Source organism: Harpia harpyja, chromosome 4 (assembly GCF_026419915.1).
Source record: "Harpia harpyja isolate bHarHar1 chromosome 4, bHarHar1 primary haplotype, whole genome shotgun sequence".
Taxonomy (NCBI): domain Eukaryota; kingdom Metazoa; phylum Chordata; class Aves; order Accipitriformes; family Accipitridae; genus Harpia; species Harpia harpyja.
Genome location: NC_068943.1, coordinates 72,452,140 through 72,478,417, shown reverse-complemented (window position 1 = coordinate 72,478,417; position 26,278 = coordinate 72,452,140). Strand labels below are relative to the sequence as shown.

At 39.0% G+C, this 26,278-nt stretch overlaps 1 protein-coding gene across 5 annotated transcripts; it reads right to left on the bottom strand.

Annotated features, from left to right (window-relative positions):
* Positions 1 to 187: 187 nt before the first annotated feature.
* Positions 188 to 26,082, bottom strand: LATS1 (large tumor suppressor kinase 1). Of its 5 annotated transcripts, XR_008234794.1 has the most exons (9): positions 25,858 to 26,082; positions 20,478 to 20,986; positions 16,621 to 16,771; positions 13,231 to 14,759; positions 7,940 to 8,522; positions 6,713 to 6,895; positions 6,373 to 6,479; positions 5,836 to 6,049; positions 5,192 to 5,345 (listed from the first exon to the last, which is right to left on the bottom strand). XR_008234794.1 is itself a non-coding variant. In XM_052784747.1 (8 exons), the coding sequence occupies exons 2-8, from the start codon at positions 20,826 to 20,828 to the stop codon at positions 4,827 to 4,829; spliced, it is 3,423 nt and encodes a 1,140-aa protein (XP_052640707.1). In that variant the 5' UTR covers positions 20,829 to 20,986; positions 25,858 to 26,081; the 3' UTR covers positions 188 to 4,826. The 5 variants fall into 5 exon arrangements, 4 of the variants coding, with proteins under 4 accessions (XP_052640707.1, XP_052640708.1, XP_052640709.1 ...); XM_052784747.1 differs by lacking the exon at positions 5,836 to 6,049 and having other exon boundaries at positions 188 to 5,345; positions 25,858 to 26,081; XM_052784748.1 differs by lacking the exon at positions 5,836 to 6,049 and having other exon boundaries at positions 188 to 5,345; positions 13,231 to 14,756; positions 25,858 to 26,081.
* Positions 26,083 to 26,278: the final 196 nt, after the last annotated feature.

Here is a 26,278-nt window from a genome sequence, read left to right as displayed (position 1 = left end):
CCAAAGGTAGAAGAATTAGGATCGACATAATCTCTGGGATAAGGCACTGGTTTCTGCGTCAGCAGTTTGAGATGGGCGCTTCAAGAAGGGGACTTTCTCAAAGACCATTTTCCCTAATAAACCTGAAAGCTGGGAGATGTTGTCATATCACTCTTAAGAAAATGAATAGCTTCATGATACATAATGAATGCATAATAAATAACTAAGATTTAATTATTTTGATTAAAGAGGCAGCAGAGGTCAGGGAAAGAGCACTAATAAATAGAACTCTTGAACACCAAAATGTATACTTTTGAGAACAGGTTACAAACATGAGATGACAGCTAAGTTCAATAACATTTTTGCTATTAAAACATATGCAATTTTTTTCTTAATCAAGTAGAGCTGTTGCAGCATAAAGGGGACTCAGGGGAGTGAATGAGAAGGAAAGAAAAATAAATGCATTTGGGTAACTAATGTTTAAATTTGATTAGCCCAAACAAGAATTTTATTTTCACTGCTTACAAAGATTCATTGTATTTTTTTATTATCTCAGCAGGCATTAGGCTACAGAAAACAATTCTGAGAAAACAGAAACAGTTTGTAAACCTCAGCAATGTCACTGATTACCAGTAGCTGCTAATTCAGTTAGGCTGTTCACAACTGCTGGAATTCCTTCTTGTATTCTGAAGTAACTTTTAAATAAGTGTCAATGCAACCATCCACTCACATCCCCCCAGGTCCAAGATGCATGCTGCGCTAACAGTTCCGTCAGCAGGGGCAAAGAAGCCTCTGCTCCTCAGCTGTCGGGTACAGATAGGCAAGCAGGAACTCTGGCCCTCCTGCACGAAGCGGTACCCACTGGAAAAGTCAGCATAAAAGATGCGTGTTCTTTTCATACGAACGTCAGGGAACTTGGAGATCATGGTCCAAGCCACCACCACGTAACCCTATAAAACCCAAACATACCAGTAAGCATTCAGAGATCACATACCACACATGTAGCTGGACTACAGGTATGCAGAGACCTGGCAAAAGGGGATGCCCATGCCGTGACAGAGACAAGTACAGAATACTCAAAAGACTGGTGAGTAACTTACTATGGCTGTGAGATAATGCAAGATTGCTAAGTTTAGTAACTAGGCACGTAATAAATGAATAATTTGCTTAAGCGGAATTGTGCGGTGGTCTATGTATTTAATTGGAGGATCCAAAAGAACTGACAGGCAGAAGGATATTTATAATACAAAAAAGACATTCTATATACATATACACATGTGGAATATATCTATATATATCTATATAGATAAATCAGTAAACTTGAATAGTGCCTTTATCAAGAGCATCTTAAGGCATTCAAACATTTTACTACAACATTGACCCAATTTATTATCTTTTTGCTTTGGCTGAATTAAAGCAAACAGATTAAAGGTCTGATCTGAAACACCAAAGACATCTGAAACCAAAGCCTAATAGTATCTTGGGTGACAGCAGCATCATCTAAGAACCCACCCACTGCACTGCCTATTAGCTGAATAATATTAAAAGGAGTCTAAAGAAATCATTCCCACTCACAGCTTTGCAACAGCAGAAGATAGATCAGTCTCAAAGAGACTTTCTAGCCATATATTCTATAGATTCTATTACAAATTGAGGATAGAAAAGATACAGCAAGAGGGCCTGCCCTAGGATAGAATGCCACTGAATATCAAATAGTATTTACAGTACAGTTATACGATTATAGAACATTTTATAAATACAATTAATATGTATACAAGGGCACACAAAAGAAATTTGTTTTCATGCTTTACAAAGTGAAAGTAACCTGAACTAAAACTTACTGCAGAATTCCACAAGCTGCTGGTTAGGAGCCTCTCTTCTCAACTGCCTGTACAAAGCAATCCCCATCATAGGTCACCAGTGAAACACCCATGTTTTAAGCAGCAGCTATGAAGAATCTCAATAGACTCTGAATCTATGTATGAAACATGGTTTCAAAACATGGGTAAGGCATAGCATGTTGGAGAGTTGTGACAACATTTATGTATTCTCAGAGAACTTGTACTGTAACACACTGCATTTTTGCAAGGAAATATATAATACTGCAGCACATAGGTGGCAAAATTCAAACAAGATATATTACAAACTTCTAACACAAGATAACAGAGAATACCAGAAGCATCTACCAAATTCTAAAGATGTGAGCTCTTCCTATATTTGCTTAAAAATGGTAAAATAATATTTAATATTTCAGTTCTTGCGCATGTCCTTAAAAGACTCAATAATTTCCTTTAATAAAAGCAATTGGTTTTGCTTGTATAGAACCGTGGTGCCTTTTCAGGACCCTTTTTTTTTCCTCTTTTTTTTTTTTTCTCAAAACACATTGGCTAAAGACAAGTTGTAGTGTTAAACAGGAATATACCATAATACAATGCAGGCAGAGGAGAAATATACTCAGATAAAAAGGCAATTTTAACAGTCAATTTAATGAAGAATTGACGTTATTTTCTCTGCACATTTCACAAATGGTAAGGCAGGCTTGATTAAATTACCTTTAACCAGTAATATATTATACTTTACTCCAAGACAAGTAGACCAGTTTTACTGGGATACTTACTATGACGGAGGATAATCTTTAAAGTTTATTTACATGGAAAACAATCTTTTTTACATAATATATAAAATGGAGTAGTTATACACTGCAGCCATTTTATAATATTTAAGCTAAATGAAATGAATCTTAAAACTATTCTATTTCAACAGCTGTGGAACAAGCAGACAACATTAATTGTTTTATTAAGCTACAAGCCCATTTTCATTATAGAAAGTAACTAACTACCTGCTTGAGAAAAGAAAACAATTTTTCGTAACCATTTTCTAACCATGATAAGCACTTCACAGTAGAGGGTAGAACTTCCACAAGTGTTTTCTCCTGTGTCCAAGTCAGTTTAAGAAGTCTCCCTGCTGCCAACCTTCTTTACTGCAGTTCACTCCTTCCTCAGTTATGCCAATATAAGTAATTTTTTGGACCACACTGGAAACAGAATCACTCAAATGAACACACTTAGAAGAAAGAAACCTCCAAATGCTAAACACCAAGCAGCTTTTTCACTGATCCAGTATTTAGCACAGTACTACAGACAGCTGCACTGGCACAGAGACACTGAACTGGAGCACAGAAAGGGAATGAATGGCCGGAAGCACACAAGAATTTCTTAAGCCAGCTTGGTGAGAAAAGTAAACTAGTAACTGGTGTTTGCTGCAAGAACAGCTATGAACACCAATTTCATGACATTTAGATAGTCACAATGCCAGTGCAATGGCATAAATAATAATTTAAGGAAGCAGTAATGCTTACAGGCACATTATTATTATTAGATTATCTACTGGAATTCAATTCCAAGGAGGAGGAAATGTTTTAAAAGACAAGTTGTTCACTAAAAATAGTGCATTTTCTTTACCACTGTGTTAGGTTCAGGAGAAAGGAGGAGAGAGATAAAAACGTAATTCTGCCTCTCACCTGTAACTCCTGGCCTTGTCTCAGGGAAGCTGCTTAGAGGGCTGCCCCCCCTCTCTGCTCCCAATAACCTCAACAGGCTCAGTACCCTCCCACCATGAGATCCAAGGGGATGCCTGCTCACCTGCTGCGGGAAATTATGAAAACAGTAATGCAGAAGGCAGCAGACACAGCTGTAAGTTCCTAATTCTGTTCTGAATTGGACTGTGAAAGACGGACCACTGAAACTGCACTGATGGCTCAGATGGACTGGTGCACATCATTTCTCCTCACTGTTTGTGTAACTAGGAGGAAAATTGTTAAAGCCAAGTGAAACTGGTCTCCACAACAACAGTCTCAAAAGCTGTAATTTATAGTCTTTTCCCATTACTATCTCAAACATATAATAAAGAAACTTCTAAAATTTATTTTTCAAACTAAAAATTCCAACTAAAGCAGAACTGTACACACTTTACAGTTTGGTTGCAGTCAGAAAATTAAACTAGATTTCAGGAAGTGTTTTTCCTAAAGCTGCTTTTCTTCTCATAACTATATGAGAACTGATGACAGGAGACAATCAAGTTGTTTCTGAGTGAGCAGTCCTGCTTTGGGAGTACCAGTCACATGCTACAGCATTACTATGTCAAATTCAATTACTATTTAATAAAATACTAGTTCTAATGCTTTATCATACTATAGCCAAGACTGACCTTTCTTGTTCCAAAGCTCAGAACTATGCCACTACCACAAGAGCTAGAAACATTTCACCAGATAGATGGCTCAGTTTTTCCAACACTGTGAATAATTAGGCTAAATACAGTAAGAAGTGAGGGTACAGCAGCCTTCCCCCCCACGAAATGTATCAGAGAGCTTTATTAGTGTAAAGTAGGTTTTATATTTGGTCAATGTAAGGAAAAACTGTCATTAAAAATTCTGAAGCAGAGATTTGTTTTCTAAAATTATTCACTATATGTACAAATAGATACCAGGCATCATCTTAGAAAAAAACAAAACAAAACAAAAAATCACTATTTCCTATTTTGAGTACTTAGAGTACAGAGAAGCAATAATAAAATTCAAGTGATATTTTTTTTCACCTAACATCAAATCTCTTCTAAATGAAACAATTAACAACGCTGGAATAAATTAATATTTGAGAACGATTTCCCTCTATTCTGGGGAAACAAAATGTACAGAGAGGGAAAGAGAAGACACAATTTTCTTAGTGTTTAAAAAAAAAAAAAGCTTTCATGTATTTACCCTAGCAATCTTCCCTCAATTCTCTTAAGAGACTTTTCAAAAACTGCAGCTGCAAAATAAGTTTATTTAGTTTTTAATCTTTATTCCTCTACTAAACATAAACCAGGTCACGATTTTGAACTCCTCTACCTGCCTGTTCATCATCATCATCATCATCATCTGACTGCTGTTCTGAGTTTTGGGAGCTACCATACTCATACTCAATGGGCTTTGGATTGTTATATGGGTAACCATTGTCATCAAAAAACCTTCGGAAGGTGAATTCATAAAAAGCATGTTCAGGATGTTTTCCATTTTTGTACCACCCATTAAGTGTATCATTTCTATTGCCTTCCTTATCATCATCACTCCACAATTTATCTGGATCAACTGGATCAAAGTTTGACGTGTCCGTAGGATGAGCAATTTTGGGAATGTAGAAAGCAGACTGCCGCCGTAGATCGCTTGAAAAATCAATTGTTTTAAAAAATGGATGAGCTTTTATTTCATCTGCACCATTTTTGCCTAAACGATCTTCTGGCCCTCGGCAGAGTTTTATAATAAGGTCAGAGGCCTCTGGAGTCAGTTTAGCTTGGGGTGGAATGTGAAGTGCAGTTTGCCAGTTGATAACCTTTAAAGCAAAAAGAGGTGTTATTCTATTTACAATTTCATAAAAAGGAAAAAACACAGTGAAAATTAAAACAACAAAACAAAACCAACAAACAGCCACAATGCAATCATTCAACACCTCTAAGTGTTTTCACACTAGAGAGGGCAAACACAAGGACTATTTTGCTCTTTCAGAAACACAAGGAATATTTTATCTGGAAATCTGGCAAAATCCAGATAAAGTTTAGTTTAAATTTGGAATGTGAATAGTCTGGCACAGAATACCCCTGCTATAAACCAACAAAGATACCATAAAATCCAGCACCTGGAACCTGAGATTAAGCACATGGCTTACAATCTTAAAAAGAAGGTGAGGCAATTGAATTTTGATTTATTTGATCCACTGGAAAGATTAACAGATTTAAAGTTTAAAAAAAAAAAAAATCAATACTGCACTACATTTGAGCCAACTAATATCTTGCAAGCTGAATGCAGTTTTGCAAAAATGGCACCTGCAGAAGATTGCCCTCATGGTTTCTCTGAGACAGGTGGAGCTCAGGAAAGAAGCAACCCATGCCTCTGAGCTGCCAGTAACCCCGAGCAGCCTCAGTTATCTGCTGCTCCTCCACCTCTGCATGCTGAGCACCTGCAGATACACCACCAAAGGAAATCCTCTGCAGGTGAGCAGGCATGGAAGCCAAGTGGTGGGAAAAGAACACCCAGATGCTGGAAGAGAAGAAGAAAAAGTGGAAATAACAACTGGAACAGGTGCAATAAGTGAAAGGGAACAGCTGAGATCTGAAACATGAGTTTTAGTTGGCAAGTTTACTGTATGACCAGACAAAAGATATGAATGTGATCCTTGAAGTCCCTTTACAAATTAAGTGTACCGCCACAGTAACGTAAAGTTTAAAATGTTGTTAGTTTGTGACATGCTGGGATAGAGCAGCACTCTCAAAAACCACCTTTGATTCCATTACAAATTAGAAAGACCATGTAAATTTCAAGCCTGCTTTTTCAGACTGCTAATACTAGACTTTTAAAGTTACCTTCATTTGCGTTTCCAGCGGTGTTTGTGCCAGGAATGGAGGCTGCCCCACTAACATTTCGAAGAGAATTACTCCAACACTCCACCAGTCACACAACTGTGTGTAACCTGAAGTCAAAACAAGGTAGTCAAAGCCTTAATATAATTTTAACCTTGTATTGCTAAGAATAAAAAAGGTTCACAAGAGAATTCTATTCAAAACTTGTTTAAGATTTCCATATTAATAACTATTTTTGTCAAAATATTATATAGCTGGGCAGTACGAGAAAGCGGTAGTATAAGAAATGCGAAGCAAGCTATCTGTTACTTTGCAGTGAGAGGACAGTACAAAAACGCATTACCTGTTCGTAACAATACTTCTGGCGCAATATAATTGGGTGTGCCAACAAGGGAATGGGCCAGACAGCGCTGATGCTGACGTGCAGCCCTACGTTCAAGTGGCTTCAGCCGATCTCCACACCTGCAATTTGCTGGGTCACCCCACTCATTGCTGAAATCCATACTGTCTTGACGCGCATGATCACCTATAATTGAGTGAGAAAGATGCCAAAATTGAAGATTATTTTAGCTCTTATCTAGTATGAAATTTTCTTCACCTGTTAACATTTCTTGTAATAAGACAGAATCTGTTTCAACACTCAATTTGAGAGCTAAAAGAGTCATCAACATCAGGATTTTGACTTTTTGCTTATGACATAAAATACCAACTTTTGAGGACACTGGTTTTTTAAGTTAATTTTTTACATAACTAGGAGAAAGTATTGAGTTTGATCTTTTCTCAGTTTTTCCTTAACATAACCACATTGGGAGTACAGGGTTTATATTGTTCTTGCTCTTATGTAAACAGAAAAACCCCCAATATTTAAAGCATCAAAAAATAAAACCAAATTTTAAATCAACTTCTCTCCAGAGACTGTGTAAGAGTCTGGCCTAAGATACATGATGTTTTGATAAAAACAAGACAAAAGTAATATAAAAATTGTTTTTTAAGGTACATTTTTATTTTTGAAAATTAAAAATAGATTATTGCAAAATCTGTATTTTACCATTCTCAGAACTGTGAAATTGTATTTGCCCTAACATTTTTTTAGCTGTTGTTTTAAATAATCAAGTAGGATTTTTAAAAGCCTACTTAATCCTTTCTCAGAAATCAATAAGTTACACTAAAAGGAAGTACATGAGACAGTCAGAACTTGAGGCAAGGTTTTCAAGAACAATTACATTTAAAACATCAGTCCTATCTTCAAAACAGAGTTAGGGCTGTTGTCTGTGTAACTGTCTTGCTAGCACTCTGACCTTTTCTCTCCAAATTTCAGAAGCCACTAATGGGACAAACTTAGAGCAGCATAGCTCATTCCTTCTCCCTTAAGGAATCAATACCCATGCTTACAAACTCACCCTAACTAAACACTGTTTTCTATAATTTGAGTGGTGTGCAGACACTGTTAGATGCATTATTATTCAGAAAGGAAACAGCACAGTCATCTTTCTACTCATTTATTATTTAATTGCTTGCAAAGAATGACACATCAACAAAATAACGAAGAAACCTTTTATATTTCTCTTACCACTCTGGTAGTATTTTGAATCGTGGGTCCATCGAAAACCTGTACAGAGCCCGAAGTCAGTCAATTTAATATGACCATCGCGGTCTATCAAGATATTATCAGGTTTAATATCTCTGTGGATGAAGCCCATTTTATGAACACTTTCAACTGCGCAGGTCAGTTCTGCTGTGTAGAACCGTGCCAGATTTTCTGGAAAGACACCCATTCTAATTAGGAGACTCATCATATCACCTCCTGGAATGTAGTCCATTACAAAGTACAAATTGTCCTTATCTTGGAATGAATAGTACAGGCGAACCACCCATTCATTGTCAGCTTCTGCAAGGATATCCCGCTCAGCTTTAACATGAGCAACTTGATTTCTAAGCAAGACATCTTTTTTCCTCAGAGTTTTTGTTGCATATAAAGCATTAGTATCCACTTTTCTTGCTAGGCAAACTTCTCCAAATGCACCAACTCCCAGGGTTTTAATTTTTACAAACATCGACTTGTCCATTTTAGCTCTTCTTAGCCGAATATAATTAGACTCCTTCTGGCACAACATTTTCCTCATTTGATCTCGGGCTTCTGGTGACAATCCAACCTGTGCAGCAAACAGAATTAAATCTGAAGAGTGAACAGTACTCTTAATTCTTGGTGATCTTCTTGTAATTACAAGGCTTAGGTAAAGCAAACCAAATACTTACATACAGCATGGGAAATAATAGTTAAAGGGTTTTTGTTTTGTTTTGTTTTAATTTACACATTAGGATTCTATGAAAACATATAGGAGTGATACAAAACAAAACGTGATCACTTGCAACAGCAAAATGCATGAGGTGCCATGCACCAGAAAGTTCTTGAGAAGGAAGTATGTTCTCGAGGACAGAAAGGGCAATTTACAAACTACTGATAAAAACCGCTGCAAATAATACTTATCTGAGTAACAGTGTGCATCAACTGCCTCCCTGATTCTCTTTGCAGTGCTAAAGGAAGCCAAGACGTGCCTAGGAGCAGTAAGTCGCTGAGGGCTAACTAAGGAGCTGCTGTGGGAAAGGCTTCCACTCTCTAGACTACCTAGAGCAGAAGTCACTAAACTTCCCGAACATGTCAGTGGAATTTCAGTTGCAGGAGGGAGTATGCAACCCTCTCACTCTCAGACTTTCCTGTGTAGCTACACAAACCAGATCCATATGGCACTGTTTCCTGCTGTCCACCCACACCAAGCACATGCCTCTGCCACAAACCAAGACCTGATCTTCCCTCTTATCACATAACCCACCTCTTTCTAACAGGACTTCAGTCACACTCTCTCTATCGCTCTCCACTCTACACACCAACTAGTTGAGCAGGGCAATTTCTCTGAAGTGGCCTACTCCTCCCCACAGTATCAGTTCTTGGCTCCCACCTGCGTACACAACCCTATCTTGAATGAACATCCCTGGTGTTCTGGCCAACACTGCTAACATTCTCACAGCTGAAACATAGGCTACACGTAACTCATCACCTACAGTGTGGAAACCCTTATAGATAAGAACCACACTGAGCATTCTCGTCATATTCCAACGTGGGTGCCTCCTAGTGTATTTTTGCTGGCTTCAATTCCTTTAAGGTGCCATTCAATTCCAGTGCCATTTTTCTTGGCAAATTTCAGGCCCTGGAATCAAAATATCCCTTCTTTTTGGTTTTAATGTGAGCAGAATCTTTCTTCAATTTTTTATATTCTCTTATCTGTGACACTACCCTCACATAGCTTGATGTTCATTCCTCCTTTTGTTTTCTGTCAGCATTTTCAAAATCTTATATGCTCCTTTTTTCATAGCATCTCAATTATTTTATCTGCCTTCCGGGCCTGACATCACCATCCTACAGCAATGATTTCCAAGTTCAACCTATAGTATATTGCCTTATTTTTTCCTGGACGTTCTGATCATAAAATAAAATTGAACATGGCCAAACTGAATCCCTGCAAACATCACAATTGTTACTGAAGCACTATTCTAGAAGTTTTCAGTTTCTTACTGTCACATCTTATTGATTCTTGATACCAAATCTTGCTGCTTCCATCTCGTTAATGCTTCAAACACTTAAGATACTGTCTGCATAACAGTACTCGGGACCATCATCAGGATTAGGTAACCACTAGTCTAGGCCTGTATAAACTGCGTGTTAATAGATGACTTCTACTTTGTGTAAGTTACAACATAACTTGAAACAAAATATAATAGATGTGACTGAGGAAAAAGGTGAGATAAAAGATCAATTAAATATCATTCAGTATCTTAAAAATGCTTTCAGGATACTGTATGTCACCTATTAAAGAAAATACTGTTAGAAAAATTTCTTACAGGCATCATAACAAAAATGGATCCAAAGGAGATGCAATTAGGAAAATGCATACAAAATGCCTGTCTACCCAAACAAACTTCACAAGCAGTATCAATTCAGTAAGATATAAATGGGGAAGGCTGTTTCAAATTCGAGACAAAAATTTTTGTAGACATCAGACAGGCAGTAGTTAGGATTGGGTAGCAGTAGTTTCAAGACTGGATGTGGGAAATAGACAATTTCTTGATTCAGAGAAGTGAGTTGAACCTTTCTCAACACATTACTGCAGGAATACCTGTGCACTGACTTCCAGGACAGAAACACCTCAAGTTTTCTGTGAATGCACACGCTTAAGGCACACTTCCAATACAGAAAGAGGGATTTTTGAAGACTTACAAATGTCAAGACGACATATGAAGGCGTGGCCCTGTTGAAGTTCAGACAATGGGGGGGTGGGGGGGGAGGTGTGTCACCTTCGAGTCCCATCTGAACCATGAGGTCTGCTTCAGTACAGCCCCACTTGCACACAAACTGAACCCCACTGATCAGTTAGAAAACTGGCAAAGAATATAATCTAGATGGCAACAAAACCCTAGAAGGAGTGATACCCAATACAGTAATTAATCATTGCAAGACATACAAATAGAGTCTCCAAAAACTTTGTAGCTTTACCTTCTAGCACCTGCTTTCTAGCTGTTGCATCCTAACAGTTTTGTCGTAAAAAAAAAGAGCCCAAATACCACAATTTGTCATCTCTTCCCCCAACCCATCTTCACTTTTTCCTAAGCCATCCACTAAATCAAATGTTAATCACAAACTGATAGCTCTCTGCATTGCTGTATTTTCCCTAAAACTCTCCTCAGCTACAGCATTTACCAAAAGTTAACCAACTTTGTCAGCTGCACAAATGTTCATGCACATACACCTCTAATTAATTCTAGTCAATGCCAGACATGAGAGCTTCCTGAATTGTGCTACAATATCACACGACTTGCTCTCATTTTGATCCCTTCTCATCTTGCTGTGCCTTAAATCATGACTTAAGTTTCTCTTTGTGGCAAAGACATCTAGCATAATTCTTGGCCAAATTCAGACATCCGAATTAAATATTTTTGAGACAAGTCCACTCTATTCCCTGGGAAACCTGATAGCATAGAAATATGTCACGGATGCTAGAAATACTGCATCCTATGAATGTAGGTATTTCTGTAGGGATGCATTCTGGTATTTTTTTTTTTTCTTTCGAAATTCCTACCAAATGGGAGAAAATAAGGGATTCAATACTTGTTTAATCCTCTTAAACTTCCTGAAAATAAGTAATGAGCTAGCTTCCCTTTCTGCTTCTCATGAAGACCCAAAATATACTTCACTGTTGTGGGATTCCTCTCCTATACCCTGATGAAAAAGGAGAGGTCTACTGCAGCATAATACCCCATTTTCTACCCTTCAGTCTGTAATTAAACATCCCAGCTTTAAATCTAGTATAAATATGATAAATCGTATTTCATGTAAGAAAAGACATTTGCTAGGGTGCTTTAAATGCACAAGAAAAATATCAAGAAAAGTTGTATCAGTGCTTTCACATACTTATGCTTGCGATACTATGGAACACAACACAGTAAGAAGGGAAAGTGAAGTTTGCAAATCAACATTAATTATAATCTTACATTTAAATACTTAAAAATAGTCAAAACAAATTCATGCTTAATTTTGATGCAGGATTGCATGCAAAGCCCTCTAAAAAGGGATCATGCTATTCTTAATAAATACTGTTGCTCCAGAATCTTACTTGTCTACACAGGGATGGAGGCTACAGAGTTCAGGAAAGCTTCCCACACCTTAACAGTTTAAATCAGCTGTTAGTGGAAGTGAAAAGGAAAGAGAGAAGACTAAGAATAAAGATCTAGAAAGAGTTCCAGGAAGAAATCTTGCTAACGTTTACATATTCGTGATTAAGCAAACACTTATAAAACACTACAGCTTACAGTAAGAATTTTCAAAGAGTAAGAAAACATGGATTTAAAAAACAGCACTTCAAGTGGCATAAGCCAAATACATTCTTTCATAGAATTAAAAGGTACATCATACTTATGTCAAATTTTCAACTACAATGGTTAAGAAAAACATAAATAATACACCTTGAATTTCCATTTCTGCAAATCTTCATTTCACTACTTCTCACTATTTTCTCTTTTGAAATGACATATGTATACATCAATTCCAGTTTTTACCCTTTTGATTTGGTTTAGCAGAACACTGAAATCCCAGAAATAGACCACTGTCTTCATGTAGGCACAAAGAAGTTGATTTTACATGGTTTTGTTGATTTTTTTTTTTTTTTAATTATTATCCCCATTCAATTACCCCTTGTTTAAACACATACCCTTACAGCCTGGATTATAAAATACTTAGGCAAAAGGTACCATGTCTCTTTCATTCTAAAAATCTAACTTTTAAATATTATTTTTTTTATTTGAACTTAAAAAACCCTATCACTGTTTAAGTGACTATATAAACGTGCTAACCAGCCTACCACTTGTCCCTGCTTTGCTTGTACCTGCAGTGTTTATTTTTTAAAAATATTAAACAAACAAATCATTAAAATATTGCACATAACTCACTCAAAGATCAGGATTAAATAGAACCCATAACAAAAAGCTATGAGCCATGTAGTTAAATCTCAGTTCATGCAACAATGATTTTGTTTCTGCTGCCTCATCATACATAAGCCAGATGAACTACATTTAGACATGCAAAAATCTTACTTAAAAAAACTAATTTCTAAGAAGACAATGAATTACTTAAAAAAGCAATGAAGAACTTGCCACATCTCAAACAAAAACTAAAAATAGACTTCAATACCACAATATACCACAATGTTCTATTTATCTGTACTATTTAAACATTCTACAATTAGGACATATTTCTTAAAATGAATATGGGAACAGTTCTAGTCATAGATTTAGAAAGAAGAAAGAGTTTACCCGCATCATTTCATTCTCTAGTTGTTTTTTCCGATGCAAACGCTGCTGATGTGACTTGAGTATATTCTCCACATGCTGCTCCATGAAGAATTTAAAGGCTTGAGGGGAATAGCTTTGAATGCGAGACTCTCTTCTTTCTTCATCTTTCTTGTTTTTTCTAACAGGAACAGGTGATGTTGTAATTTGTTTCTTTTCTTTATCTGTTGAATCAACACATTCATAATTCTTTTCATTCTCATCCTCCTTGGATAAAATAGGTGGTTCCTCCTTGTTGAGCTTGGGTCCTGTCTCATACAGATTGACAGAGGGATTCTGGTGTAACAAGTGTTTCGGATAAGGTGGTGGGGGACCCTGGTAATTTGGAGCCTCTGCAACAGGAGACATAACTGCCATATTTGTAGATGGACTCTCAGCGAAGGGAATGGTCTGAACAGTTTGCACTGGTTGTGGCATCCAGGAAGGGTGAGTGGGCGCCAAGGCAGTCTGTAGCTCTGGTTTTAACACACGCATGCTTTTTACTGGTTGCTGAATGGGAGCTGGCGTTATAGCTGTTACTGTTGTAGCCGAAGGCTGAGAGCTGCTCGAGTGACTCTGCCTATTTGCATGATGGCTGTTGAAAGAATTTGACCGTACAGGAACGTTGGGTTGCCATGTAGGCATGTCATGCCCATTGCCAGGTGATGACTGCGGTTGCACAGGGGAAGGCTGCGACCAGGACGCAGGTATTCCAGCTACATTTGTATTATAAAGTTCCATGTTGTGACTGTTTCTATTTGGCACCATCATTGCCTGAGGAAGATTCCCATTGGTGTATGCTGAAGGAGGAGCAGATCCTCCTGCCTGCATCTGTAGTGCTGTGGGGCTTTGCCTGTTAGTTGGATTCATGGGGTATGGGGGCGGCTGGCGACTCACTGAGTTCCCAGACACCACATTCTGGTGAACGATGAATTCTGCCTGACAATTGCCGTTTTGCATCCCAGCTCTTCCTGCGGGAAAACTAAATTTGCTGTTGGCAGAACTCTGCATGATTATTGGTTGCCTGCCAATGGGGACAGCACTCATGCCTCTCTGAGCCTGCGTGGAAGAATTTATCGGTGGAGGATTCATAGGCGGAGGTGGATAACCATCCTGCCATGCTCCTGGTGGCACTGGAGAAATACGAGAGATCACATATTCCATGTTTCCAGAGTAACGCTTTGTTTGAGAGTTCGGTTCCCAGGAAGGAGGTGGAGGAGTAGTTCCCCTTGGAGGGGGTGTCTGTCCTCGAGGTGGTGGAGGAGGAGGAGTGACACTCCTTATCTGTGGTAGAGGCGGAGGATTCACTCTTTGTCCGTTGCCAGGATGAGCCTGAGCAAATGCTGCAATGCCAGATCCAGATAATGGCCTTCCTACATCAGGCTGAGCGCTGGGACTTTCTGAGCGATAAACTACACCATCTCCCAGGGAAGGGCCATGCCTCTGAGGAACCAAGGACTCCTTAGAACCCTTCCAGCTCTGCTTGCGGTTAACTGATTGCTGTACAGTCCCTGCTTTTACAAGAAGAAAACACAGCATTTATATTATTTCTATTTACTGTTTTGAATATTTTATTCTTCTGCATTAATTACTCCAGAAATAGGATAGGAATTCTCCAACATAGCATCATACACTGTACTTCACATGAAAAATGTATCTCTATCTAGTAATACACAGCATGCTACGGTAATATGCTCAGTACACAGTGTGAGAGCAAAAAAATGCAATGAAATTCTAGTATCAGAGTTTTTAGAAATCACTTTTCTGAAGCTGCATTTTGCTTCAATTACAGATGCACTCAATTTTTAACTGAAAAAATAGTAATATGCAAAATTATTAGGCATACTATGTATTTTTAATCATGCACACAAGCAACTCTCAGACGAGATGTTCAGTACAAAAGCAAAAAAAGCAACAGCACAGAAAAACAGCATTAGTCATGTTGCTATTCCTTCCAGTTCAGCACTTAAAATAAATGAAGTGTTCTTAAACTAAAATTTAACTGAATGCTGTAAAATCAAACAGTCCACTTACACCCTTGTATGCATACAGTTCATCCAAAATTGTTATATTCCTTGCATGTGAAATTTGATTAAGTATTTTAATTTTAAAAGTTATGTCTTTATGGGTAAAAGTGTTGTAGAGAGGCAAGAACTAAAACTGTATGAAAGTAAAACTTACATAGCCAAACTCTACAATATATTTACTTTACAGATGTTATTTTGCATCATAGAAACAAACTAATATACAAGGAACTGCTAGTGCATGCAGTCTTATTGTGCTTTTTACAATGTTATTACTGCGATACTTGTAAACACATACAGTACTGTAACTGCTGAAAGTCACTGTATCTTCCATCAAAGAACGTGTTAATTACTATATCTTTGCATGTAACAATGAAAATCACAGCTAAATGATGGCATCTAGCTAGCAGCTTCATACAAGCACTGGCTAATCCTGCTTCACCAACTAAATGAAAATAAGGCTGTACTTTGCTACTCTTGACTACTAATTTTTCCTCATACCTATATGGTTGTTTTAAAAATGTAACATTACAGAGCCAGCAGCTCAGCACTCAACTTCAGTCAAACAGAAGTTCACTATTTCTGCTGCATTTGAAAGTTACCATTTGTTTAGGTGTATGCTACTAAAACCTGGTAAAGAAAACCCCATCAAGATGTATTAAAAATGTGCTTGCATAAGTTAAGAGAGCAATAATAGCAAGTAGCAAAATTCTGACTCTGTTGCTACTAAAGCTATAGTCTGTCCCCTAACTTCTATAAAAACATGAAGTCTGCCTTAAAAACCAGACAAACAAAATCTGGAATCAAGCAGAGAGAGGGATCTTGAAACAGGACATCCTAAAATACAAATTGTGTAGCCATATGATATATAAATATATACACACACACACAAATAATATATATATATACACACACAGAAGCACCCACATGTAGTGCTGCTATGTGGGAGAGTATGTGAAGAGAGAGACAAAAAATTAAAAAAAGAATTCGGTGCCCACCACTGACTTCTAAATGGCATCTGACACTGAGAACAAAATACGGGCATTGCACCAACGAGGGACAAAAATTACTAAAATGAGATCTGAATGCCATTCCTTGTATAAAATACTTACATACAATATTAAGACCACGCAGTTATAAAATGAAACATTTAAGAAATTCATGTCAAATACACATATCTTTCAGAAGAATTACACTATATACTTTACATGCTATTTTTAAAAGCAAAAAACTGTATCTCAACATCTCCTCTGTTCCACTGTGAGCACATGAAGGAGGAATTTGCTGTTTTGTATTTTTCACCTATAAGAATACACTCAGCGAGTTACTGAGTTATCATGGATACACCTACCTGGTGGTTTCATACCTGCATTTACAGGTCTTGCTGCTGCTGCAACCATCTGTTCCCGACGAGGATCCTGGTAGCTCATTTTACTTATAAATTCAATGGCAGCTTCTATACTACGGTTGTTAGTTTGTCTAAGAGCTTGTATAACCATATCCTAAAGAGAAAATTACATACAAAAAATAAATTACAAGAAAATGGCAAAAATACCCAAAAAATCACTGTTATTTAGCCAAACATCCTTCAGTAATTTTACCAAAGTACATAACTGATTTCTCTCAACTGATTTAAAACTAATTTTAAAATATTTTCTCCACAGCAGATCCTCCAAAACACTCATACAGTCTGGATCTTCAGGAACATAAGTTAACTTGTTGAAGCACTGTAGTCTGATGTAAATCATGCCACTTTGCTATTCGTACAAACAGTTTGCTTATACGCACTGATACACACTATCCAGGTAACAGCTAATTACATGATGACCAGAGGTCCCTTCCAACAACCTAAGTTATTCTATGAAAGATACCCTAATGTGAAATTCAGAACTTTGGTTTTTGCTCATTTTCCTTCAACTCAGCATGACTTTGTCAACAAATATCCATTAGTTTCTCCCTAAGAATTCTTCCTGATGAAGACAACATTACTGGCAGAAATTCTATTATTTTTGTGGTAGATTTAGGCTCTGTGTTCTTGGAGATCCAAGCACAAGTTTTGATCTGATGGCCAATCCCAGCTCTGTCAATGGAAGATTTATTATGGACCAGTGGTTTTTCCAGTGACTTGAATGAGATCAAGGTCAAGCAACAGAAGCAGCATTTCAGATGGTTAGAAGTCAGGCACTGCTCTCCCACTTACATTACATGGGATTTGTGCAGCTTACTCAACAAGTCTGAAACAAATCCACAGCATAACTCCCTGTAATTAAGCACACTGTCTTCAATGATTTGTTATGGCCATACTTTATCATATCAAAGCAATCATTTCCATTCACATTGCGTTTGAACAGGTTACCCACATACGACCTCCTACTAAAATCAATGGGAAATCAAAGAGGGCTCAGAAGGGAAATAGTCAGCATCAATTTCAAATTCAAACCCACATATATACTTTCACCCTGTCTGTGCACATTTTTAACACTACAAACATACAAAATTACATACAGCCTTCAGAAACAATAATTAAATTTGCTGAAAAAAAGAAGAACCTTAAAAAAGGATTTTAAAATTAAAACAAAATATATAATAAGGTTGTCGCAGTGTTTACAGACCAGCTGACATTGTTGGAAAAAGCAGATACAACTTTTGATCTTGTAGCTCCTTCACAAGACAGTTATGTCTGCAACACTTCTATTATAGGCAAGACTGATCTGTTGCAAAGAAGTACATTTTCAGCACCAGTATGCTATTTGATCATCATGCAGAGAATTAAGTTGTCCAGAGTATTTAACTTCCAATTTGAATATACTTTTATAGGACCCATCATTCATTTCTACCTATCAACTTAAATTTTCTGCTTAATCAGTTTTAAAACCAAATTTACTGTATTTTTAGCCAAGTAATTCTACTATATATAAACCTGAACCTACAAGTTAACATCATCAAGCCATAAAGACACAGAGAATCTCAAGGTACAGAACCAGTAACATTTTAAGAGCTGAAATTTAGTTCCCTCTCCACTAACCAGAGGACCTGAGTAAGAGCCAAAGGATCTCTCTCCCCCCTCTAGCTGAAAAACAAAAACCTTGGTCACCTTATGTGACCTGAAGTATTCTATGTCTTGAAGAATATCACCTTACACAGAACGTATGAGGACTGCACTTGAATCCTAATAAGAGAGATTTCCTGTAAGCTGTTTAGGGTGGGTTTTGTTTGTTTGTTGTTTGGTTTTTTTTTTTTTTTTTTTAAGACAAACACGACAACTGTGTTCTCCCATAATTACTATATATATATATTACTATCTATATACACACTATAGAGAGATATATACCTATCTGATACTGATAGATATCTATCTGCTCAGCTTTAACCCTGAATTACTACCTACTGCTTGAGGGGTGGGGGGAATAAGCAGAAAGTCTGTGACATTCAATATATTAAAAAAAAAAAAAAAAAAAAAAAAATCAGCCACTTACAGCTGGCCAACACACCCCAGCTATGATCCAGTCCATGAAACAATCCCAGCTCAAAATATATTCTCATTTCACTCCTACTTGCTGTCTCCAATACCCCCCACCAAGAAAAATGCTTTCCTATTTCAGCTCTATCTGTTCCTGGTGGTGTTCATGGGCCAATGCCATATGGACTATTGTGGCAACACAACTGTGGGTTAACATATGGCAGAAACAGCTTACGCTGGCACTGTGCCTGAAAAAAGTTCCATATAACCACAAGTGTCCTGGGAATTCTCAGCTGTATCCAAAAACAAAGGGTAGGAGCAAAAGGCTTCAAGATACAAAGGATCCAACAAAAATGCCAACTTAAGGTACCTTTCTAGTTTATTATCCAGCCACATACCATTCTTCAGTTTGCAAAAATGACTGCAGATTCAATCTGTAAAAAATGGATCTGAAAACTGATCTACTTTTAAAAAAAAAATAAAACAAAAAACCAACCTCAGCAACAAACCACAGAGCAGGAGCAAATTATTACAAAATCATTTATCATTATAAAATCCTTCCATTCTTACTGAAAGCAAAGTCTGGACTGTGTATCTGAGCAAGTGAACAGAACATGAAAAACCACTATCAGCACCTGACCCTGGGACATTGTTGAGGAAGTCAGCTGACAGTTCTGGAGAAGCTCACTCTTGGTAGAGGTAGATCTCTCCATAAACACCGATGCATCACAGCCAGCAGAACTCGTGAGCTGGTCACTACTACAAGCAGTGTACTCCTGTAAAGGCAATCCCTGTTATGGTACTGTGTCTTTTTCCTTTGGAAAGATGAGTGGTTTGCTAGCAATTTTTTTTTAACCTGCTTTTGTAGTCAGGTTTACAGAGAAAGCATGAAAACAGGTGAAATTTACTTTGATGTGCAAATCCCAGTAAAAGCACAGGAGCTGCAAGTGTGTTAATTTTTTATTCCTGGAAACCACTTTTCAGACTCCTTTCACTTATTAAAATGGATGAATGGAAATAAGTTTAGTCAAAAATTTGAAAAATAAATAAACTGAACAATTTAGTTCCCTATTCTTATAGTGAAAATAACAGCAGAATAATTACTCATGCCCAAGATTTTCAAGAGAAGTGACATTTTTTACATTTTTGTCTTGAGAGTATACTGCAGAGAAGACACTTTGCAACTGGTTTTGTCATGTACCTTGTTATTTTATACGTACTTGACAAAGTACATAAAGTAAGGATAGCCAAATTTCTTTCTCCACAAAGTTTAAGTTTCTATAAGCCACAGATGTAAAAAACTCATTAAAATTAATTTCTGAAGTATTTGGTACTGCCTTTCAATTTAGAATGGCCATATTTTATCAACATATTTTAATTGAGCACAATTCAAAATTTCATCGAGTACCAGAGGGAAAATCCATGTTCTAGAGTCCAGTTCTCTCTGCCTAAAATGATATAAAAAAATTAAAACAACCTACCCCTACCACATAAGAACAAACTGCACAAGATGCTTAAAAAAGAAAAAAAAACCCCAAAGCCAAGCCTCTCTAAATCCTTCTATTCCTCTTCTTCATCCCCCATTATTACCAGTTCCACTACATACTAATTAGAAACCTACAAGGTTTTGAAGAAGCTATTTTGCTTGTCATATGTTGTTCAAACATTCCATGATCAACACCCCCTCCGACATGTACTAATACTTTATAGTTAGCAGAACATCAAATCTTGAAAATAAAATATTTCACCTCATCAAAGCCAGCAGCTTGTAAGTCTTGCAGCATTTGTCGATTAACTTCTGATGTTCCTTTGACAGCTGAGGTTGTTTCGTTTGCAAAAGGCAGAAGTGAGTTTCTTATCTCCTGCAAAACTTTATGATACGTTACAAATTTGGGGGGATTTCGGCCTTGTCTAGGATCTTCAGATAACATTTTGCCCATGCTGTGATCAGCTTTAGCAGCATCTGAGGGTTTAGGTAAATTCCTGAGGCTCTCTCGTATTTCCTGTAGCATCTGCTGGCTGCTGCCAGTATAGTTACTGGCAGGAAAAGTCTTAGGCCTCATCTGTCTATAACCTTCTGGCTTCTCACTTCTCTTCATGAAAACATGTATATATGCAACCTCCACCAAGGACTCGCAGACACCACAATTCAAGGAAGACTCACTGGTAGTTTCAGAACTTGTGAAAGCAGCGGCTCTTCACTGTGAAACCGTGGGTCCTGTAGTGCTGGAGTTTGTCACAAGCCAAAACTGCTATCCTGTTAACAAAACAAACAAACAAAATCCCCTTATAGGTACAGCAGTGACAAAGTTCACGATGTAGCACTGGTGGCAGTGAAATGGTCACATGCAGCACTGCCTTCACAGTTATTAAAAGCATGCTAAGCAACTTCTTCAGGCAGTCTTTACTCAACCTAAATTACAAACTGTGTTGGGCTTCTAACAGTCCGTTCACAAAAAAATGTTTTAGGTGCCTCAAGTCCGAACAGTCCTGAATTGCAAATGATGTGGACAGACTAAAGAGGAACTCAGTATGGTGGACAAAGCTTTGAAGAGCAGATATGAACTGCTGTGTGTGCTACCCCACCACTGCTTCCTTTGCCTTCCCTCTCTGCTGGGTGCTGTCTCCATTCATCATCACCCACGTTCTCTCCATCAACACTTTTATAGCTGAAGGTGCCAACTCCACTACCCAGTTAACTAGGATATGGACCAAATACCCTAGCTGTTCAACAATTCTGACATCAGGCCACACAAACGGATGGAAGTGAGAAGTACAAAGTACACCAGTGAAAGTATACAATTACCATGATTGCATCCATTCTTCAGCAGTCACACACATAAAAGGTAAACACTTGCCTAGCTCATCGCAGGCAGCTTTATGATTTCTTGTACCATCTCCCATTTAAACTTGTTCAAGAGTTTGGTTTTCTAAGGCTGTCACAGTCTCTTAGCTTGATTCTCCTTGAATCCTCCAGTCTTTGTCAATACTTACTTTTAAAATTTATTTTACACAAGGGAAGATGAGAGCGGGGGGGGGGGAAGAAACAACATTTAATCAAACATTTTTACTGTAAAACCATTTAGCAACTCAAGCATCAAATTCACCGAGAGCATAGCTGTGACATTTGGTAAGGGAAACGAACTTTCTGCCAAAAACAAATAAAAAACGTTTGCATTTTGAAGGCGCTGACTCATCAGGGAAAGAACCCTGTATCTGCAGAGAACTCAAATCTCTGCATTCGTGCTGTGCACTAGTTAGTACTGTAACACTCTAACTAGTATGGCAAAGGATAGAGCAACTAAGGTGAAACACTGAAGAAGTTACAGAGCATTTGCCTCTTCAGAATATCATGAAATAAAACTTTTGCAGTCCCTACTGCTCCACAGAGGAAGACCAGTTACTAAGATAGCGCAAGATACAAAAATTACATATTTTAGCACTTTTCTTCACAGGCAGCCAGAAGAATGGTAAAGCTCAACTCACACTGTTCCTTTACTATAATGCAATGTCTAACAGTAGCAATACCGAAACATTCTTATTTTCTTGTTTCTGTTTCTCAAAGTGATAAAAAATTGATTCCTAGTTTTCTGAAGGATTATTTTTGAGGATTCAGATGTCTGCAAGCATCTTTTGTCTCTTAAAGAAGTAGTGTGTAGATAAGTTTCTCATATTAGCCATGAATTAAACAGGTGTCTAAGTTCTACAGAGTCTACATAAAAGCCACTCTTCCTTCATCCACGTTTCACTTCTACAGTACTGGCACTGCCATAAACCAATTAATGATTCAGTGATCGAAGAAGAATATGACAAGGAGTTAATAGGAAAAAGAACCCTCTAATATACATGCAAATTATATGAATTAAATACACATGCTGCCCATATACAAATAAAACCCAAAAGCTTGAAGTAATACATAAATAAGGACTGTGAAAAGAAACACAAGGGACACCCACTTAATCCCATTCTCCTTGGAGAACCACTTAAGAAAGAATATAATTTCTCTAATGGAACCATCTAAATCTTAGGTGCTATAACTTCACCCACAAGCTTTCTTTGCCCTGTGACAGGTTTAAAACCTTAAATCAATGTAATTTGGTAGTTATATTGAAGTTTTTTCCTGCAGTCTGGTAGCATACAATTCTTCAGTGCTCACTGAATAAGGAAAAGATCATCAGACATATAAGTGAATTTTAATAATAAACAGTGAAGTTTTGCTCAAAGTATTAAGAAATCTAGGTTCAGCAGAAAGCACAGCATGAAAGCAATTAAAATGCAATTCAATTTTGGCCACTTTCAAAATAATTTTCAAAACATGCCATATTTAAGACCACATTGAAAATACTTTGTCAAAAACACTTTCCAAGGAAAATGGAGTAACTATATTTAGACCACTTTACTAGTTTTTCTACGGATGTTCCTTTTCTTTCCAAGAGACCTGCTTCAAAAAAACACGTTGGATATCCAAGCGCGAGGACATATACTAATAACACTTGAAAGAGTCACCACCTCCAGAAAAGTCAAACCTCTAGCATAAACTCATCCCAAAACATAGGGCAACAAGGCTAAGTATCTTAGAGGCTCAGTAATCTAGATTACTTGTTCAAATTCAGTCAAAATTAGGAGTAATGACTAGCTCATCATTGGCAGGGTAATCTAGATAAAACAGTTGGTATTGATCTTGTGTCACACATATACCAATGAGAGAAGCAAAAAGTGTCCATACACGAGTTATTATTCCTTTTATTAAGTTCCAAGGGCCTGGAATTCAGGAGAAAACAGTTGTTTTGCACCTATGTCTTCTACCATAATTTCATCTGGTATTTCAATATTCACTTTATGGTTACACCGTGGGTAGCCGAGATAAACAAATGTAACACCCCTAAGAGAAATCAAGGTTAAATTAACAAGACACTTAAATCATGAATCAGGAGACCTAGAGTCTACCACCTAGGGGGAAAAAATCAGCTTGTGCTCCAATTTCTTTAGGTGCAAAACTGAGAGAATTGTATTTCTTTCTAAAGTGCTTTCAGAACTTTAAGACAGCATCCCTTGTAAGTGTTTGATAGCTTTTATTTTGCTGGCAACTGCAGCATAACAGGATATGCACTAAGCAGTCTTGGAAAATAAAGCTGCACTTTCACATAAATTTTTAGCAGAAGCAGAGCTTTACCAGTGTAAACCAGCCAGTCCACTTATCCCCCACCACTTAGTAGCACCAGCATAATTATTTGTAAGGCCACAGAGAGCCAATCAAGCTAAGGAACTTACTCAGATAAATCGTAACTTTTTTTTTTGGTGGGTTGTTTATTTGGCAGCAGTGATGGGTAATGGTAGTTTGACCTGTATGTGAAACTACAGTCTTAATTGCTCAGAAACCAAATTAAATTGGTCCTTCAGTTTAACAAAGTACAAGAAAGCAAGTGCTACTACAGTTCATCTTGCTTTACATATGAACCTCAAAATTCAAAGTCACCTCCTCTTACAGACATTTACACACATTTCAAAGCAAGAAAGTTTTGACTGCTCAGTGAGAAACCTATCTCAGTTTTGTACTTTTAACTAGCAAACACAAACTGTATACAACGGAACTGACATCTATTCCCTCTTGCAGTTGTGTCATTACATGTAAATGATAGATCTGTTTGTTAATGCAGCTATTTCTGCTGATGAAGTTCTCCACTTCCCTAAAGAACTTAAAAAAAATATTTCTTCCTTTCTTTTCAAAATATGGGGAAGATGTATTTTCCTCTACAGGTCAAACTGTAAGTCAAAAAAATACTTGTCTTTTTACAGTATAATCATGAAAGACTAGACTTAAAAATCAGCATTTGAATGAGAACACAGAATGGTTGCATGCAACTGTTGATGACTTCAAAGTTTTTCTGGGGAAAAAAATACACAGCTTTGTAATAGATCCGTAACATTTCTTATCTCTGAAAGTTTCGAGCATACTTTTAAATACTTGTATTTCCAGTTAGGTATTGAACACCACATATTAATCTAGTTTGGTTCCCTCTCTCATGTACCTATTCTAATAACTTATTTTATACATAATCACAACACTTTATTGCTGGGGGTGGGGGGAAATAATCAAGAACTTAGGAGACATAAAATTAAGTTCGTAGGGGCTTGGTTCAAACCAACAAAAGCAAGCTGTTCTTCAGATAACAGGCCACTGAGCTGTAAAGCAATTTCCCACAGGATTCATTTCCAGTGCTAAAAGTTTCCATAGAACGAGGAGAAAGCTGGACCCTGACATCAGTAAATAAAAGCAACTACATATGGTCAGGGAAGACTGAGCTGGAAATGACCAGAGGCTCGCTGAACGTTGGGAACATTGTGCATTTGCTCTGCTTGTTCCCACTCTTACGCTCTGCTATCTCCTTTAACAGGATACTGCTCTTACTTACGTACAAATGTATTCTTAGTCACCCTCAGTAGCAGCAGTCGTTATTTCGAGAGCGCCCAAGAGTGATCTTTACGGGTACCGGCCGGACAGCCGCTGAGGACCAAAGTGTAAGCTGCGTTGGCACAGACCGGTACCAAGGTAACTCCGACAGTACAGCGGGACCCAGCGTTTCAAGGACCACCCCGACCGGGGGGGGTTCAGCGCCGGGATGAGCGCCGGGCACAGCACAACCACGAGCAGCCCGACCCTCTCCCAGGGCAGCGGCACGCCCGCGCTTCCGTCGCCCAGCCAGCCCCAGGCCGCGACCCGAGCTCGGTCTGGCGCAGCGCTGGTCTCCCGTCACCGCCGGTCCTCCCCGCGCGGGCCGGCGGGACGAGCGCCGGGGGCGGCCGGACCCTCGCCCGGCGGCGGCGGCGCAAGGGCCCAACCGGCCCCGCCGCCCCACCCGAGCAGCCGTTCCCCGGCGGGCGAGAAGCCCCCTTCGGAGGCGCCAATCCCCAGCGGGGGAACCGGAGAAGGCACCGTCTCTCGCGGCCGCGTCCCGCCCGCTCCCGGCGGGGCGAGAAGGGGCCAGGACGCCCCGGTCGGCCGTGCCGGAGAGTGCTCGCCGTCGTCGTCGTCATCGTCCCCGCGCTACGGCCGCGCCTCGGCCTCTCGTCCTCAAACCGCAGCTGCCCACCCCCCCCCCCCCCGCCACGGCAGCACAGCGGACCTACCGGCGGCGAGAAGGCGGCGGCAGCGCCCCGAGCCCGGGCGTGGGCGCACGGAGTTCGGCCCCGCCCGCGCGGCAGCGACGACGACGACGACCGCCGCGGCCTTCCGCGATGCCGGCAGCGGCTCCTCGGTCCCTCCGCCAGCTTCCGCCGCCGCCGCCACGGGCCTCTCAGTTCGGCGCCGCCATTTTGTCGGTGTCTCCGCCGCGGAGGGTTTCCCGGATATGGGCAGCTCCCGGCCTGCCTTGCGCGCCGGGCGCTCCCCCCCGCAGCCCCGACCCGGATGGAGTGCGGCGCCCGCCGCCCGCCCCCGCCCCGGGAGGGAGCTCGGACGGCCCCCAACAGCCCCCCCCCCCCGCGTACGGCAGCGGGCTGCCTGCCTGAGCAAGTCTGCTCGGGCAGCTGGGGGAACCACAAAAAAAAC